Below are 22,077 nucleotides of genomic sequence, written 5' to 3' on the forward strand. Positions count from 1 at the left end.
AATAGAATAATTGATTGAATGGATGGATGAATGAATGAATGAATGAATGAAAATTAAGAAAATAACAACATCTGTTTTGACAGTATATGTGTGGTGGGTGGTTTATGGATGTACATCAGTACATGGAGAAAGGAAAACATCACCCACGACAGCAGTTTTTAACACATCACAAGTTCAAACTAATACAACTGAGGCTTCTGCATCCACAACAGCAACTAATAATCGTACCACAACAATGCTTTCAACAATAACAACAAATGGGAAAACAACAAATAAAACAAGTGTACAAACTACAACTTCAACAACAAGTACAAGTATGTCAAATGTTGAAAAATCTTTGGCAACAACATTGAAGCCTCTAACATTCTCAACAACAATGTCATCATTGAAAACTGCAGCAACCATAAATATGTCTAATACAACATTACATCAAACCGAAACATCCACTACCACTCACAATCCAATAATATCTAAAGCTGTAGAAACAACTTCAATAACTAATACTTCTAAAACCACTGTGCCTGAAACCACATTATCTTTTAAGCAATCATCAATATCCTCAACTCTAAAATTAACACCAAAAACTACTGCAGAAACAACGACTACAACTGCAGCAACCACAACTAAGGTAGAGACCAGAACAAGTGGTGCTACAAGAACAACGATTTTGGATGTCCAAACCACCAGTTTAAAATCCTCAGCTGCTGAATCAACAACAACTACTGGGGCAAAAACAAGAACGTTGAATGCCACATCTACAGCACGAGTAAACATAACTAGTACCTCAACATCAACATCTCATGTGGGCAGAATGACTTCAACTGAAGGAGCAAGCACAACTACATTGGAAAGCACAACAACAGGTGGAGAAAGAACAACAAGAAACTTAGCTGAAACTATGGCTGAATCCACAAAAAAAAGTAGGGCAACAACATATGTGAATGTCACTTCCGCTTTAGAAAAATTTTCAACTGTGGAACCAGCATCAACAACTAATGCAAACACAAGGATAAATTCAACTGATGCAGGAAAAACAACTATGGCTGAAACCACAAAAACTACTGCAAAGGCAACAACCAAAACTTTAGGTGTCACAACCACCTCACCAATGTCTTCAGCTGTGGAATCAACATTCAGTCCTAATGCACACACAACAACTGAAGCAGAAAACAAACACATGGCTGTAACCACAACAACTACACCTAAAATCACAACATCAACCTATGATGCCACATCCACTTCACCAGTATCCAGTATCATGGAATCAACATCAACAACTACAACAAGCAGTGCAGCAACCACAACTACATTTGAAAGCACAGCATCCACTGTTACAACATCTTTAGAAGCCATGTCCAAATTGCCAAAATCTTCAATTGTGGAATCAACTTTAAAAACTTATGAAGAAACAACAGCTACAACAACTCATGCAGCAACCTCAGCTTTGTCTGAGTCCAAAACAGCTGCTGAGGTAACAACAACTAATGCAGCAACCTTAACTATGTCTCAATTTGCAACAACTGATGAGGTAACAACAACAACAACAACAACAACTTCTGCTGCTACTTTGGATGTTGAAGCTACCACCCAAAAATTCTCAAATGTTGAATCAACATCAACAACACATGCAGCAACCACAATTACAGCCGAAACAGCTGCTGGTGCAAAACCAACAACTTATGATGCTAAATACACCACGTTAATGTCTTCAGCTGTTGAATTATCAACCTCTAATACAAAAACAATGACTACAACAATTGATGCAGCAATCAAAAGTGTGACTGAAACCCCAACAACTACACCTGAAATGACAACAACTTCTAGGGCAAGAGCAACATCGTTGGATGTCAAAAGCACCTCACCAATGTCTTCAACTGTGGAATTAATGTTAACAACTAATGCAGTAACTACAACTACTGATGCAAAAACCACAACTGTGGCTGAAACGACAACACCTGCTTGGGTAACAACAGCAAATTTAGATGTTACGACAACCTCAGTTGTATCCTCAACTGTGGAATCAACATCATCATCTAATGCAGATACAAAGGCCACAATGACTAATGCAGAAACCACAACTACAGCTGATTCCGTAACAGCTGCTGTTTCTGCCACAACAATAACAACTTTGGATGTCACATCCAATTTACCAAAATTCGAAAGTGTGGAACCAACATCAATAACTATTGCAGACACGGCTATGTCAACTGATGCAGCAGTTAAAACTGCTGCTGAAAACAGAACAACAGGTCACATGAGAACAACTACAATATTGGAGGTCCCAACCAACAGTCTAAAATCCTCAACTGTTGAATCAGTATCAACAACTGATGCAGCAAGCAAAACTACAGCTGAAACCACAGCAACTTCTTGGACAACAACAACATCAGAGAATGCTGTAACCATCTCAACTGAGAAGTCAACATCAACAACTAATTCAGACAAAAAGGCAACAAATGAGGTAAGAACAACGCTTTTGAATGACCCAATCACCAGGCTAAACTCCTCAAATGTTGAATCAACAACCATTGGTGCAAAAAAAGGAACCATCTCATCAGAATACACAACTGTCATCTCAACAACAACAACATCAACATCCAATGCAGATAGAATTACACCTACAACTTATGCAGCAAGCACAACAACTGGTGCAGCAAAAACAGCAAGATCTTTGGCTGTCCCAACCACGAGTCTAAAATCCTCAATTACTGAATCAACATCAGCAACTAATGCTGCAAGCAGAACTATGGCTGAAACCAGAACAACAGGTGGGGTAAGAAAAACAAAAAATTTGGATCTTACAACCACTATTCTAAAATCCTCAACTGTTCAATCAACTACAACAACTAGGGCAACAAGAAGTAATTTACATGCTCCAACCACTTCATCAGGATACACAACTGTTTTGTCAACATCAACGTCTCACGCAGACAAAATGACACCAACAACTCATGCAGCAAGCACAACTACAGCTGAAAGCACAACAACAGGTGGAAGGAGAACAATAAGATCTTTGGCTGTCCCAACCACCAGTCTAAAATCCTCAACTATTGAATCAATATCAGCAATTAATGCTGCAACTAGAACTTTAGCTGAAACCAAACCAAAATGTGGGGAAAAAGAAACAACAATTTTGAAAGGTCCAACCACTAGTCTAAAATCCTCAACCATCGAATCAAAATCGACAACTAAGGCTGCAACCTTAACTACGACTAAATCCACAACAACAGGTGGTGCAAGAACGTCAAGAACGTTGGCTGTCCCAACCACCAGTTTAAAATCATCAACTGCTGAAGCAACAACAAATACTGGGGCAACAACAAGAACTTTGCATGCCAAAACCACCTCACCTTTAACATCATCTTTAACCATTAATGTGGATAGAATGACGTCAACAACTGATGCATCAAGCACAACTACATCTGAAAGCACAACAACAGGTGGAGCAAGAACAACAAGAACTTTTGCTGTCCCAAAAACCAGTCTAAAATCATCAACTGCTGAAGCAACAACAAATACTGGGGCAACAACAAGAACTTTGCATGCCAAAACCACCTCACCTTTAACATCATCTTCAACCATTAATGCGGATAGAATGACGTCAACAACTGATGCATCAAGCACAACTACATCTGAAAGCACAACAACAGGTGGAGCAAGAACAACAAGAACTTTTGCTGTCCCAAAAACCAGTCTAAAATCCTCAACTATTAAATCAACATCAACAACTAAGGCTGCAACCATAACTACAACTGAATCCACAACAACAGGTGATGCAAGAACATCAAGAACTTTGGCTGTCCCAACCACCAGTTTAAAATCATCAGACGCTGAAGCAAAACCAAGTACCACCTCACCAGTATACACAACTTTTACCTCAACTTCAACATCTAATCCAGATAGAATGACTTCAACAACTACTGCAGCAAGCACAACTACAGCTGAAACAACATCAACAAGTGAAACAAAAACTACCAGAAATTTGTCTGTTCCATCAACCAGTCTAAAATACCCAACTGTGGAATCAGCATCAACAACTAATGCAGAAATAAAGACTACAACAATAGATGCAGCAACCAGAACTATGGCTGAAACCACAACCACAGGTGGGGTAACAACAATTTTGGATGCTACTTCCACAATGACTACATCATCTGATGCAGGACCTACAACTATGGCTGAAAACAAACCAACTGCTGAGGCAAAAACAACAATAGGTGGAGTAAGAACAACAGGAACAATGTTTGTCCCCACCACCAGTCTAAAATCATCAACTGCTGAAGCAACAACAAATACTGGGGCAACAACAAGAACTTTGCATGCCAAGACCACCTCACCTGTATACACAAATTTTACCTCATCTTTAACATCTAATGTTGATAGATTGACTTCAACAACTGATGCATCAAGCACAACTACATCTAAAAGCAGAACAACAGGTAGAGCAAGAACAACAAAAAATGTTGCTGTCCCAAAAACCAGTCTAAAATCCTCAACTATTAAATCAACATCAACAACTAAGGCTGCAACCAAAACTACGACTGAATCTAAAACAACAGGTGATGCAAAAACATCAAGAACTTTGTCTGTCCGAACCCCCTGTCTAAAATCATCAACTTCTGAAGCAAAATCAAATACAGGGGCAACTACAAGAACTTTGCATGCCAAAACAACGTCACCAGTATACACATCTTTTACCTCACCATCAACATCTAATGTGGATAGAATGTCTTCAACAACTAATGCATCAGGCACAACTACAGCTAAAACGACATCAACAAGTGAAACAAAAACAACCAGAAATTTGTCTGTTCCATCAACCAGTCTAAAATCCCCAACTGTGGAATCAACATCAACAACTAATGCAGAAATAAAGACTACAACAATAGATGCAACAGCCACAACTATGGCTAAAACCACAACAACAGGTGGGGTAACAACAATTGTGGATACCACTTCCACAATTATTACATCATCTGATGCAGGGCCTACAACTATGGATAAAAACAAATCAACTGCTGTGGCAACAGCAACAACTTTGGTTGCCACAACCACCTCCCCAATGTTTTCAACTGTGGAATCTACAGCAAAACGTATTTCTGAAACCACAACAACTTCCCCTAAAATCACAACAAATTCTAATGATGCCATATCAACCTCATCAAAATCCTCAACCAGGGAATCTAATTCAATAACTAATGCAGGCACAATGACAACATCTGATGCAACAATCACAACACTATCTCAAACCACAACAGTTGCTGAAGTAACGTCAAAGTATGATGCCATACCCACTTCCCCAGTATCCTTAATCATGGAATCAACATCAACTACTAATGTAGATACAGCGACTAAGACAAGTGGTCCAGCAACCACAGCTACATTTGAAAGCACAGCCTCCACTGTTACAACAACAACATCTTTGAAAGCCATGTCCACATTGCCAAAATCATCAACTGTGGGATCAACTTTAAAACCGTATGAGAAAACAACTACAACAACTAGTGCAGCAACCTCAACAACTGCTGAGGAAACAATAATTACTACTACTTTGGATGTTGAAGCTACCACTCAAAAATCCTCAAATGTTGAATTAACATCAACAACACATGCAGCAATCACAATTACAGCTCAAACAGCTGATGGGGCAAACACAACAATAGGTGGAGTAAGAACAATGAAAACAATGTCTGTCCCAACCACCAGTCTAAAATCATCAACTGCTGAAGCAAAAACAAATACAAGGGCAACAACAAGAACTTTGCATGCCAAGACCACCTCACCTGTATACACAAATTTTACCTCATCTTCACCATCTAATGCGGATAGAATGACTTCAACAACTGATACATCAAGCACAGCTACAACTGAAAGCACAACAACAGGTGGAGCAAGAACAACGAGAACTTTTGGTGTCCCAAAAACCAGTCTAAAATCCTCAACTATTAAATCAACATCAACAACTAAGGCTGCAACCCTAACTACGACTAAATCCACAACAACGGGTGATGCAAGAACATCAAGAACTTTGGCTGTCCCAACCACCAGTTTAAAATCATCAGACGCTGAAGCAAAAACAAGTACCACCTCACCAGTATACACAACTTTTACCTCAACTTCAACATCTAATCCAGATAGAATGACGTCAACAACTTATGCATCAAGCACAACTACATCTGAAAGCACAACAACAAGTGGAGCAAGAACAACAAAAACTTTGGCTGTCCCCAAAACCAGTCTAAAATCCTCAACTATTAAATCAACATCAACAACTAAGGCTGCAACCATAACTACGACTGAATCTACATCAACAGGTGATGCAAAAACATCAAGAACTTTGGCTGTCTCAACCCCCAGTCTGAAATCATCAACCTCTGAAGCAAAATCAAATACAGGGGCAACAACAAAAACTTTGCATGCCAAAACGTCACCAGAATACACATCTTTTACATCACCTTCAACATCTAATGTTGATAAAATGTCTTCAACAACTGATGTATCAAGCACAACTACAGCTAAAACGACATCAACAAGTGAAACAAAAACTACCAGAAATTTGTCTGTTCCAACAACCAGTCTAAAATCCCCAACTGTGGAATCAGCATCAACAACTAATGCAGAAATAAAGACTACAACAATAGATCCAACAGCCAGAACTATGGCTGAAACCACAACAACAGGTGGGGTAACAACAATTGTGGATACAACTTCCACAATGACTACATCATCTGATGCAGGGCCTACAACTATGGGTGAAAACAAACCAACTGCTGTGGCAACAGCAACTACTTTGGTTGCCACAACCACCTTCCCAATGTTTTCAACTGTGGAATCTACAGCAAAACGTATTTCTGAAACCACAAAAACTTTCCCTAAAATCACAGCAAATTCTAATGATGCCATATCAACCTCATCAAAATCCTCAACCAGGGAATCTAATTCAATAACTAATGGAGGCACAATGACAACATCTGATGCAGCAATCACAACACTATCTCAAACCACAACAGTTGCTGAGGTAACGTCAAAGTATGATGCCATATCCACTTCATCAGTATCCTTAATCATGGAATCAACATCAACAACTAATGCAGACACAACAACTACAACAAGTAGTGCAGCAACCACAACTACAATTGAGAGCAAAGCACCCGCTTTTACAACAACATCTTTGGAAGTCATGTCCACATTGCCAAAATCTTCAACTGTGGAATCAACTTTAAAACCATATGAAAAAACAACTACAACAACTAGTGCAGCAACCTCATCTCTGTCTGAAACCACAACAACTTCTGAGGAAACAATAACTACTACAACTTTGGCTGTTGAAGCTACCACTCAAACTTCCTCAAATGTTGAATCAACATCAACAACACATGCAGCAATCACAATTACATCTCAAACAGCTGCTGGGGCAACAACAACTAATGATGCTATATACACCTCGTCAATCTCTCCAGCTGTTGCATTAATCTCAACATCTAGTGCAAAAACAATGAACACAACAACTGTTGCAGCAATCAAAAGTATGTCTGAAACCTCAACAACTACACCTGAAATCACAACAACTTCTGGGGTAGCAACAACATCAATGGAAGCTGCGACCATCTCAACTGAAAATTCAACATCAACGACTAATGCAGACAAACTGACAACAAATCGGTTAAAAAGAACAACACTTTTAAATGGCTCAACCACGAGTCTAAAGTCCTCAAATAATAATTCAACAACTACTGGTGCAAAAACAAGACCTTTGCATGCCACAACCACTTCACCAGCCTACACAACTGACATCTCAACAACCATATTTAAAGTTGAAAAAATGACACCAACAACCCATGCAGCAAGCACAACAACAGGTGGAGCAAAAACAACAAGAACTTTGGCTGTTCCAAAAACCAGTCTAAAATCCTCAACTATTAAACCAACATCAACAACTAAGGCTGCAACCCTAACTACGACTAAATCCACAACAGATCGTGCAAAAACATCAAGAACTTTGGCTGTCCAAACCCCCTGTTTAAAATCAACTGCAGAAGAAAAATTAAATACAGAGGTAACAACAAGAACTTTGCATGCCAAGACCACCTCACCAGTACACACATCTTTTACCTCAACTTCAACATCTAATGCAGATAGAATGACTTCAACAACTACTGCAGCAAGCACAACTACAGCTAAAATGACATCAATAAGTGAAACAAAAACTACCAGAAATTTGTCTGTTCCATCAACCAGTCTAAAATTCCCAACTGTGGCATCAACACCAACAACTAATGCAGAAATAAAGACTACAACAATAGATGCAGCAACAAAAACTATGGCTGAAACCACAACCACGGGTGGGGTAACAACAATTGTGGATGCCACTTCCACAATGACTACATCATCTGATGCAGGACCTACAACTATGGCGGAAAACAAAACGGCTGGGGCAACAGCAACAACTTTGGTTGTCAGAACCACCTCACCAATGTCTTCAACTGTGGAATCGACAGCCAAACATATTTCTGAAACCACAACAACTTCCCCTAAAATCACAACAAATTCTAATGATGCCATATCAACCTCATCAAAATCCTCAACCGTGGAATCTAAATCAACAACTAATGCAGGCACAATGACAACATCTGATGCAGCAATCACAACACTATCTCAAACCACAACAGCTGCTGAGGTAACATCCAGGTATGATGCCATATCCACTTCCCCAGTATCCTTAATCATGGAATCAACATCAACAACTAATGCAGACACAACAACAACAACAACAAGTAGGGCAGCAACCACAACAACATTTGAAAGCAAAGCACCCGCTACTACAACAACATCTTTGGAAGTCATGTCCACATTGCCAAAATCTTCAACTGTGGAATCAACTTTAATACCGTATGAGAAAACAACTACAACAACTAGTGCAGCAACCTCATCTCTCACTAAAACCACAACAACTGCTGAGGAAACAATAACTACTACAACTTTGGCTGTTGAAGCTACCACTCAAAATTCCTCAAATGTTGACTCAACATCAACAACACATGCAGAAATCACAATTACATCTCAAACAGCTGCTGGGGCAACAACAACAACTAATGATGCCATATACACCTCGTCAATCTCTCCAGCTGTTGCATTAATCTCAACATCTAGTGCAAAAACAATGAACATCACAACTGTTGCAGCAATCAAAAGTATGTCTGAAACCTCAACAACTACACCTGAAATCACAACAACTTCGGGGGCAGCAACAACATCAATGGAAGCTGCGACCATCTCAACTGAGAATTCAACATCAACGACTAATGCAGACAAACTGACAACAAATCGGTTAAAAAGAACAACACTTTTAAATGGCTCAACCACGAGTCTAAAGTCCTCAAATAATGAATCAACAACTACTGGTGCAAAAACAAGACCTTTGCATGCCACAACCACTTCACAAGCCTACACAACTGACATCTCAACAACCATATCTAAAGTTGAAAAAATGACACCAACAACCCATGCAGCAAGCACAACAACAGGTGGAGCAAAAACAACAAGAACTTTGGCTGTTCCAAAAACCAGTCTAAAATCCTCAACTATTAAACCCACATCAACAACTAAGGCTGCAACGCCAACTACGACTAAATCCACAACAGATCGTGCAAAAACATCAGGAACTTTGGCTGTACGAACCCCCTGTTTAAAATCATCAACTGCAGAAGCAAAATTAAATACAGAGGCAAAAACAAGAACTTCATCAACAACTAATCCAGACACTATTACTACAGCTCCTGATACAGCAAGAAAAACTACAGCTCAAAGCACAAAAGCGGTTGAGGAAACAACAAAAACTTCTGATAGCACATTTACTTTGCCAGATTCCTCAACTGTAAAGTCAAGCTCAACAAGTAATGCAGTCCCATTGGCTACATCACCTGATACTGCAACCACAAAAACAGCTCAAACCACAACAGCTGCTGGAGAAACAACAACAAACTATAATAATGCCACATCAACAGTATCCTCAATTGTGGAATCAACATCAACGACTAATGCAGACACTATGACTACATCACCTGATACAACAACCACAACAACCTCTCCAACCACAACAGCTACTGAGGAAACGACAACAGAAACGTATGCTGCCACAACCACCTCAACAGTGTCTTCAACTGTGGAAACAACACCAACAACAAATGTAGAACTACTGACTACATTACCTGAAACAACAAGAACAACTACAGCTGAAACCACAACAGCTGGTGGGACAACAACATCAACTTCTGATGTGACATCTACCATTTCACTATCATCAACTGTCGAATCCTCATCAATGACTATTCCCGATACTATGACTACAGTAACTGATACAACAACCACAACAACCTCTCCGGCCACAACAACTACTGAAGAAACGACAACAAAAATGTATGCTGCCACATCCACCTCAACAGTGTCTTCAACTGTGGAAACAACACCAACAACAAATGTAGAAATACTGACTTCATCACCTGAAACAACAAGAACAACTACAGCTGAAATCACAACAGCTGGTGGGGCAACAACATCAACTTCTGATGTAACATCCACCATTTCACTATCCTCAACTGTCGAATCATCATCAGCAACTAACCCAGTTACTATGACTACAGTATCTGATAAAACAACCACAACAACCTCTCCAGCCACAACAACTACTGAAGAAACGACAACGAAAATGTATGCTGCCACAACCAACTCAACAGTGTCTTCAGCTGTGGAAACAACACCAACAACAAATGTAGAAATACTGACTACATCACCTGAAACAACAAGAACAACTACAGCTGAAACCACAACAGCTGATGGGGCAACAACATCAACTTCTGATGTGACATCCACCATTTCACTATCCTCAACTGTCGAATCATCATCAACAACTAACCCAGGTACTATGACTACATCACCTGATACAACAACCACAACAACCTCTCCAACCACAACAGCTACTCAGGAAACGACAATGAAAACGTATGCTGCCACAACCACCTCAACAGTGTCTTCAACTGTGGAATCAGCACCAAGATCAAATGTAGAAAACTGTACTACATCACTTGAAACAACAAGAACAACTACAGCTGAAACCACAACAGCTGGTGGGACAACAACATCAACTTCTGATGTGACATCCACCATTTCAATATCCTCAACTGTCGAATCCTCATCAACGACTAATCCCGATACTATGACTACAGTAACTGATACAACAACCACAACAACCTCCCCAGCCACAACAACAACGGAAGAAACGACAACAAAAACGTATGCTGCCAAAACCACCTCAACAGTGTCTTCAACTGTGGAAACAACACCAACAGCAAATGTAGAAATACTGACTACATTACCTGAAACAACAAGAACAACTACAGCTAAAACCACAACAGCTGGTGGGGCAACAACATCAACTTCTGACGTGACATCCACCGTTTCACTATCATCAACTGTCAAATCCTCATCAACCACTAAACCCGATACTATGACTACAGTAACTGATACAACAACCACAACAACCTCTCCAACCACAACAGCTACTGAAGAAACGACAACGAAAACGTTTGCTGCCACAACCACCTCAACAGTGTCTTCAACTGTGGAAACAACACCAACAACAAATGTAGAAATACTGACTACAAGACCTGAAACAACAAGAACAACTACAGCTGAAACCACAACAGCTGGTGGGGCAACAACATCAACTTCTGATGTGACATCCACCATTTCACTATCCTCAACTGTCGAATCATCATCAACAACTAACCCAAGTACTATGACTACATCACCTGATACAACAACCACAACAACCTCTCCAACCACAACAGCTACTCAGGAAACGACAACGAAAACGTATGCTGCCACAACCACCTCAACAGTGTCTTCAGCTGTGGAAACAACACCAACAACAAATGTAGAAATACTGACTAAATCACCTGAAACAACAAGAACAACTACAGCTGAAACCACAACAGTTGGTGGGGCAACAACATCAACTTCTGATGTGACATCCACCATTTCACTATCATCAACTGTCGAATCCTCATCAACAACTAATCCCGATACTATGACTACAGTAACTGATACAACAACCACAACAACCTCCCCAGCCACAACAACAACGGAAGAAACGACAACAAAAACGTATGCTGCCAAAACCACCTCAACAGTGTCTTCAACTGTGGAAACAACACCAACAGCAAATGTAGAAATACTGACTACATCACCTGAAACAACAAGAACAACTACAGCTAAAACCACAACAGCTGGTGGGGCAACAACATCAACTTCTGACGTGACATCCACCGTTTCACTATCATCAACTGTCAAATCCTCATCAACCACTAAACCAGATACTATGACTACAGTAACTGATACAACAACCACAACAACCTCTCCAACCACAACAGCTACTGAAGAAACGACAACGAAAACGTTTGCTGCCACAACCACCTCAACAGTGTCTTCAGCTGTGGAAACAACACCAACAACAAATGTAGAAATACTGACTTCATCACCTGAAACAACAAGAACAACTACAGCTGAAACCACAAAAGCTGGTGGGGCAACAACATCAACTTCTGATGTAACATCCACCATTTCACTATCTTCAACTGTCGAATCATCATCAGCAACTAACCCAGTTACTATGACTACAGTATCTGATAAAACAACCACAACAACCTCTCCAGCCACAACAGCTACTGAAGAAACGACAACGAAAATGTATGCTGCCACAACCAACTCAACAGTGTCTTCAGCTGTGGAAACAACACCAACAACAAATGTAGAAATACTGACTACATCACCTGAAACAAGAACAACTACAGCTGAAACCACAACAACTGGTGTGGCAACAACATCAACCTCTGATGTGACATCCACTATTTCACTATCATCAACTGTCGAATCCTCATCAACAACTAATCCCGATACTATGACTACAGTAACTGATACAACAACCACAACAACCTCTCCAGCCACAACAACTACTGAAGTAACGACAACAAAAATGTATGCTGCCACATCCACCTCAACAGTGTCTTCAACTGTGGAAACAACACCAATAACAAATGTAGAAATACTGACTTCATCACCTGAAACAACAAGAACAACTACAGCTAAAACCACAACAGTTGGTGGGGCAACGACATCAACTTCTGATGTGACATCCACCATTTCACTATCCTCAACTGTCGAATCATCATCAACAACTAACCCAAGTACTATGACTACATCACCTGATACAACAACCACAACAACCTCTCCAACTACAACAGCTACTCAGGAAACGACAACGAAAACGTATGCTGCCACAACCACCTCAACAGTGTCTTCAGCTGTGGAAACAACACCAACAACAAATGTAGAAATACTGACTACATCACCTGAAACAACAAGAACAACTACAGCTGAAACCACAACAGTTGGTGGGGCAACGACATCAACTTCTGATGTGACATCCACCATTTCACTATCCTCAACTGTCGAATCATCATCAAAAACTAACCCAGGTACTATGACTACATCACCTGATACAACAACCACAACAACCTCTCCAGCCACAACAGCTACTGAAGAAACGACAACAAAAACATATGCTGCCACAACCACCTCAACAGTGTCTTCAACTGTGGAAATAACACCAACAACAAATGTAGAAATACTGACTACATCACCTGAAACAACAAGAACAACTACAGCTGAAACCACAACAGTTGGTGGGGCAACAACATCAACTTCTGATGTGACATCCACCATTATACTATCCTCAACTGTCGAATCATCATCAACAACTAACCCAGGTACTATGACTACAGTATCTGATAAAACAACCACAACAACCTCTCCAGCCACAACAACTACTGAAGAAACGGCAACAAAAATGTATGCTGCCACAACCACCTCAACAGTGTCTTCAACTGTGGAAACAACACCAACAACAAATGTAGAAATACTGACTACAACACCTGAAACAACAAGAACAACTACAGCTGAAACCACAACAGCTGGTGGGGTAACGACATCAACTTCTGATGTGACATCCACCATTTCACTATCCTCAACTGTCGAATCATCATTAACAACTTACCCAGGTACTATGACTACATCACCTGATACAACAACCACAACAACCTCTCCAGCCACAACAACTACTGAAGAAACGGCAACAAAAATGTATGCTGCCACAACCACCTCAACAGTGTCTTCAACTGTGGAATCAGCACCAAGATCAAATGTAGAAAACTTTACTACATCGCCTGAAACAACAAGAACAACTACAGCTGAAACCACAACAGCTGGTGGGGCAACAACATCAACTTCTGATGTGACATCCACCATTTCACTATCCTCAACTGTCGAATCATCATCAGCAACTAACCCAGTTTCTATGACTACAGTATCTGATAAAACAACCACAACAACCTCTCCAGCCACAACAGCTACTGAAGAAACGACAACAAAAATGTATGCTGCCACAACCAACTCAACAGTGTCTTCAACTGTGGAAACAACACCAACAACAAATGTAGAAATACTGACTTCATCACCTGAAACAACAAGAACAACTACAGCTGAAATCACAACAGTTGGTGGGGCAACAACATCAACTTCTGATGTGACATCCACCATTTCACTATCCTCAACTGTCGAATCATCATCAACAACTAACCCAAGTACTATGACTACATCACCTGATACAACAACCACAACAACCTCTCCAACCACAACAGCTACTCAGGAAACGACAACGAAAACGTATGCTGCCACAACCACCTCAACAGTGTCATCAGCTGTGGAAACAACACCATCAACAAATGTAGAAATACTGACTACATCACCTGAAACAACAAGAACAACCACAGCTGAAACCACAACAGTTGGTGGGGCAACAACATCAACTTCTGATGTGACATCCACCATTTCACTATCATCAACTGTCGAATCCTCATCAACAACTAATCCCGATACTATGACTACAGTAACTGATACAACAACCACAACAACCTCTCCAGCCACAACAACTACTGAAGTAACGACAACAAAAATGTATGCTGCCACATCCACCTCAACAGTGTCTTCAACTGTGGAAACAACACCAATAACAAATGTAGAAATACTGACTTCATCACCTGAAACAACAAGAACAACTACAGCTAAAACCACAACAGTTGGTGGGGCAACGACATCAACTTCTGATGTGACATCCACCATTTCACTATCCTCAACTGTCGAATCATCATCAACAACTAACCCAAGTACTATGACTACATCACCTGATACAACAACCACAACAACCTCTCCAACTACAACAGCTACTCAGGAAACGACAACGAAAACGTATGCTGCCACAACCACCTCAACAGTGTCTTCAGCTGTGGAAACAACACCAACAACAAATGTAGAAATACTGACTACATCACCTGAAACAACAAGAACAACTACAGCTGAAACCACAACAGTTGGTGGGGCAACGACATCAACTTCTGATGTGACATCCACCATTTCACTATCCTCAACTGTCGAATCATCATCAAAAACTAACCCAGGTACTATGACTACATCACCTGATACAACAACCACAACAACCTCTCCAGCCACAACAGCTACTGAAGAAACGACAACAAAAACATATGCTGCCACAACCACCTCAACAGTGTCTTCAACTGTGGAAATAACACCAACAACAAATGTAGAAATACTGACTACATCACCTGAAACAACAAGAACAACTACAGCTGAAACCACAACAGTTGGTGGGGCAACAACATCAACTTCTGATGTGACATCCACCATTATACTATCCTCAACTGTCGAATCATCATCAACAACTAACCCAGGTACTATGACTACAGTATCTGATAAAACAACCACAACAACCTCTCCAGCCACAACAACTACTGAAGAAACGGCAACAAAAATGTATGCTGCCACAACCACCTCAACAGTGTCTTCAACTGTGGAAACAACACCAACAACAAATGTAGAAATACTGACTACAACACCTGAAACAACAAGAACAACTACAGCTGAAACCACAACAGCTGGTGGGGTAACGACATCAACTTCTGATGTGACATCCACCATTTCACTATCCTCAACTGTCGAATCATCATTAACAACTTACCCAGGTACTATGACTACATCACCTGATACAACAACCACAACAACCTCTCCAGCCACAACAACTACTGAAGAAACGGCAACAAAAATGTATGCTGCCACAACCACCTCAACAGTGTCTTCAACTGTGGAATCAGCACCAAGATCAAATGTAGAAAACTTTACTACATCGCCTGAAACAACAAGAACAACTACAGCTGAAACCACAACAGCTGGTGGGGCAACAACATCAACTTCTGATGTGACATCCACCATTTCACTATCCTCAACTGTCGAATCATCATCAGCAACTAACCCAGTTTCTATGACTACAGTATCTGATAAAACAACCACAACAACCTCTCCAGCCACAACAGCTACTGAAGAAACGACAACAAAAATGTATGCTGCCACAACCAACTCAACAGTGTCTTCAACTGTGGAAACAACACCAACAACAAATGTAGAAATACTGACTTCATCACCTGAAACAACAAGAACAACTACAGCTGAAATCACAACAGTTGGTGGGGCAACAACATCAACTTCTGATGTGACATCCACCATTTCACTATCCTCAACTGTCGAATCATCATCAACAACTAACCCAAGTACTATGACTACATCACCTGATACAACAACCACAACAACCTCTCCAACCACAACAGCTACTCAGGAAACGACAACGAAAACGTATGCTGCCACAACCACCTCAACAGTGTCATCAGCTGTGGAAACAACACCATCAACAAATGTAGAAATACTGACTACATCACCTGAAACAACAAGAACAACCACAGCTGAAACCACAACAGTTGGTGGGGCAACAACATCAACTTCTGATGTGACATCCACCATTTCACTATCATCAACTGTCGAATCCTCATCAACAACTAATCCCGATACTATGACTACAGTAACTGATACAACAACCACAACAACCTCTCCAGCCACAACAACTACTGAAGAAACGACAACAAAAACATATGCTGCCACAACCACCTCAACAGTGTCTTCAACTGTGGAAACAACACCAACAACAAATGTAGAAATACTGACTACATCACCTGAAACAACAAGAACAACTACAGCTGAAACCACAACAGCTGGTGGGCCAACAACATCAACTTCTGATGTGACATCCACCATTTCACTATCCTCAACTGTCGAATCATCATCAGCAACTAACCCAGTTACTATAACTACAGTAACTGATACAACAACCACAACAACCTCTCCAGCCACAACAACAACTGAAGAAAAGGCAACAAAAACGTATGCTGCCACAACCAACTCAACAGTGTCTTTAGCTGTGGAAACAGCACCAACAACAAATGTAGAAATACTGACTACATCACCTGAAACAACAAGAACAACTACAGCTGAAACCACAACAGTTGGTGGGGCAACGACATCAACTTCTGATGTGACATCCACCATTTCACTATCCTCAATTTTCGAATCATCATCAACAACTAACCCAAGTACTATGACTACATCACTTGATACAACAACCACAACAACCTCTCCAGCCACAACAACTACTGAAGAAACGGCAACAAAAACATATGCAGCCACAACCACCTCAACAGTGTCTTCAACTGTGGAAACAACACCAACAACAAATGTAGAAATACTGACTACATCACCTGAAACAACAAGAACAACTACAGCTGAAACCACAACAGCTGGTGGGCCAACAACATCAACTTCTGATGTGACATCCACCATTTCACTATCCTCAACTGTCGAATCATCATCAGCAACTAACCCAGTTACTATGACTAAAGTATCTGATAAAACAACCACAACAACCTCTCCAGCCACAACAGCTACTGAAGAAACGACAACGAAAATGTATGCTGCCACAACCAACTCAACAGTGTCTTTAGCTGTGGAAACAACACCAACAACAAATGTAGAAATACTGACTACATCACCTGAAACAACAAGAACAACTACAGCTGAAACCACAACAGTTGGTGGGGCAACGACATCAACTTCTGATGTGACATCCACCATTTCACTATCCTCAACTGTCGAATCATCATCAACAACTAACCCAAGAACTATGACTACATCACCTGATACAACAACCACAACAACCTCTCCAACCACAACAGCTACTCAGGAAACGACAACGAAAACGTATGCTGCCACAACCACCTCAACAGTGTCATCAGCTGTGGAAACAACACCAACAACAAATGTAGAAATACTGACTACAACACCTGAAACAACAAGAACAACTACAGCTGAAACCACAACAGTTGGTGGGGCAACGACATCAACTTCTGATGTGACATCCACCATTTCACTATCCTCAACTGTCGAATCATCATCAACAACTAACCCAAGTACTATGACTACATCACCTGATACAACAACCACAACAACCTCTCCAACCACAACAGCTACTCAGGAAACGACAACGAAAACGTATGCTGCCACAACCACCTCAACAGTGTCTTCAGCTGTGGAAACAACACCAACAACAAATGTAGAAATACTGACTAAATTACCTGAAACAACAAGAACAACCACAGCTGAAACCACAACAGTTGGTGGGGCAACGACATCAACTTCTGATGTGACATCCACCATTTCACTATCCTCAACTGTCGAATCATCATCAACAACTAACCCAGGTACTATGACTACATCACCTGATACAACAACCACAACAACCTCTCCAGCCACAACAACTACTGAAGAAACGGCAACAAAAATGTATGCTGCCACAACCACCTCAACAGTGTCTTCAACTGTGGAAACAACACCAACAACAAATGTAGAAATACTGACTACAACACCTGAAACAACAAGAACAACTACAGCTGAAACCACAACAGCTGGTGGGGCAATAACATCAACTTCTGATGTGACATCCACCATTTCACTATCCTCAACTGTCGAATCATCATCAACAACTAACCCAGTTACTATGACTACAGTATGTGATAAAACAACTACAACAACCTCTCCAGCCACAACAGCTACTGAAGAAACGACAACTAAAATGTATGCTGCCACAACCAACTCAACAGTGTCTTCAGCTGTGGAAACAACACCAACAACAAATGTAGAAATACTGACTACATCACCTGAAACAACAAGAACAACTACATCTGAAACCACAACAACTGGTGTGGCAACAACATCAACTTCTGATGTGACATCCACCATTTCACTATCCTCAACTGTCGAATCATCATCAGCAACTAACCCAGGTACTATGACTACATCACCTGATACAACAACCACAACAACCTCTCCAGCCACAACAACTACTAAAGAAACGACAACGAAAATGTATGCTGCCACAACCAACTCAACAGTGTCTTCAGCTGTGGAAACAACACCAACAACAAATGTAGAAATACTGATTACATCACCTGAAACAACAAGAACAACTACAGCTGAAACCACAACAGTTGGTGGGGCAACGACATCAACTTCTGATGTGACATCCACCATTTCACTATCCTCAACTGTCGAATCATCATCAACAACTAACCCAAGTACTATGACTACATCACCTGATACAACAACCACAACAACCTCTCCAGCCACAACAGCTACTGAAGAAACGACAACGAAAATGTATGCTGCCACAACCAACTCAACAGTGTCTTCAGCTGTGGAAACAACACCAACAACAAATGTAGAAATACTGACTACATCACCTGAAACAACAAGAACAACAACAGCTGAAACCACAACAACTGGTGTGGCAACAACATCAACCTCTGATGTGACATCCACTATTTCACTATCATCAACTGTCGAATCCTCATCAACAACTAATCCCGATACTATGACTACAGTAACTGATACAACAACCACAACAACCTCTCCAGCCACAACAACTACTGAAGAAACGGCAACAAAAATGTATGCTGCCACAACCACCTCAACAGTGTCTTCAACTGTGGAAACAACACCAACAACAAATGTAGAAATGCTGACTACATCACCTGAAACAACAAGAACAACGACAGCTGAAACCACAACAGCTGGTGGGGCAACAACATCAACTTCTGATGTGACATCCACCGTTTCACTATCATCAACTGTCAAATCCTTATCAACCACTAATCCCGATACTATGGCTACAGTAACTGATACAACAACCACAACAACCTCTCCAGCCACAACAACTACTGAAGTAACGACAACAAAAATGTATGCTGCCACATCCACCTCAACAGTGTCTTCAACTGTGAAAACAACACCAACAACAAATGTAGAAATACTGACTTCATCACCTGAAACAACAAGAACAACTACAGCTGAAACCACAACAGTTGGTGGGGCAACGACATCAACTTCTGATGTGACATCCACCATTTCACTATCCTCAACTGTCGAATCATCATCAACAACTAACCCAAGTACTATGACTACATCACCTGATACAACAACCACAACAACCTCTCCAACCACAACAGCTACTCAGGAAACGACAACGAAAACGTATGCTGCCACAACCACCTCAACAGTGTCTTCAGCTGTGGAAACAACACCAACAACAAATGTAGAAATACTGACTACATCACCTGAAACAACAAGAACAACTACAGCTGAAACCACAACAGTTGGTGGGGCAACAACATCAACTTCTGATGTGACATCCACCATTTCACTATCATCAACTGTCGAATCCTCATCAACAACTAATCCCGATACTATGACTACAGTAACTGATACAACAACCACAACAACCTCTCCAGCCACAACAACTACTGAACAAATGACAACCAAAACATATGCTGCCACAACCACCTCAACATTGTCTACAACTGTGGAAACAACACCAACAACAAATGTAGAAATACTGACTTCATCACCTGAAACAACAAGAACAACTACAGCTGAAACCACAACAGCTGGTGGGCCAACAACATCAACTTCTGATGTGACATCCACCATTTCACTATCCTCAACTGTCGAATCATCATCAACAACTAACCCAGGTACTATGACTACATCACCTGATACAACAACCACAACAACCTCTCCAGCCACAACAACTACTGAAGAAACGGCAACAAAAATGTATGCTGCCACAACCACCTCAACAGTGTCTTCAACCGTGGAATCAGCACCAAGATCAAATGTAGAAAACTTTACTACATCACCTGAAACAACAAGAACAACTACAGCTGAAACCACAACAGCTGGTGGGGCAACAACATCAACTTCTGATGTGACATCCACCATTTCACTATACTCAACTGTCGAATCATCATCAACAACTAACCCAAGTACTATGACTACATCACCTGATACAACAACCACAACAACCTCTCCAGCCACAACAACTACTGAAGAAACGACAACGAAAATGTATGCTGCCACAACCACCTCAACAGTGTCTTCAACTGTGGAAACAACACCAACAACAAATGTAGAAATACTGACTACATCACCTGAAACAACAAGAACAACTACAGCTGAAACCACAACAGTTGGTGGGGCAACGACATCAACTTCTGATGTGACATCCACCATTTCACTTTTATCAACTGTCGAATCATCATCAACAACTAACCCAAGTACTATGACTACATCACCTGATAAAACAACCACAACAACCTCTCCAACCACAACAGCTACTCAGGAAACGACAACGAAAACGTATGCTGCCACAACCACCTCAACAGTGTCTTCAGCTGTGGAAACAACACCAACAACAAATGTAGAAATACAGACTACATTACCTGAAACAACAAGAACAACTACAGCTGAAACCACAAAAGCTGGTGGGCCAACAACATCAACTTCTGATGTGACATCCACCATTTCACTATCCTCAACTGTCGAATCATCATCAGCAACTAACCCAGGTACTATGACTACATCACCTGATACAACAACCACAACAACCTCTCCATCCACAACAACTACTGAAGAAACGACAACGAAAATGTATGCTGCCACAACCAACTCAAC

General features: G+C 40.8%; 1 protein-coding gene across 1 annotated transcript in view; it reads left to right on the forward strand.

The window, feature by feature from the left end:
- LOC147837464 (uncharacterized) overlaps nucleotides 1-22,077 on the forward strand; it is a 31,835-nt gene that overhangs the window by 9,717 nt on the left and 41 nt on the right. The window contains exon 3 of the mRNA XM_088649525.1: nucleotides 84-21,622. Coding sequence (XP_088505651.1) covers nucleotides 84-21,622 — 21,539 coding nt within the window. The remainder of the gene's footprint in view (nucleotides 1-83; nucleotides 21,623-22,077) is intronic.

The sequence above is a fragment of the Danio rerio genome, chromosome 1 (assembly GCF_052040795.2).
Source record: "Danio rerio strain M-AB ecotype USA chromosome 1, GRCz13ab, whole genome shotgun sequence".
NCBI classification, from domain to species: domain Eukaryota; kingdom Metazoa; phylum Chordata; class Actinopteri; order Cypriniformes; family Danionidae; genus Danio; species Danio rerio.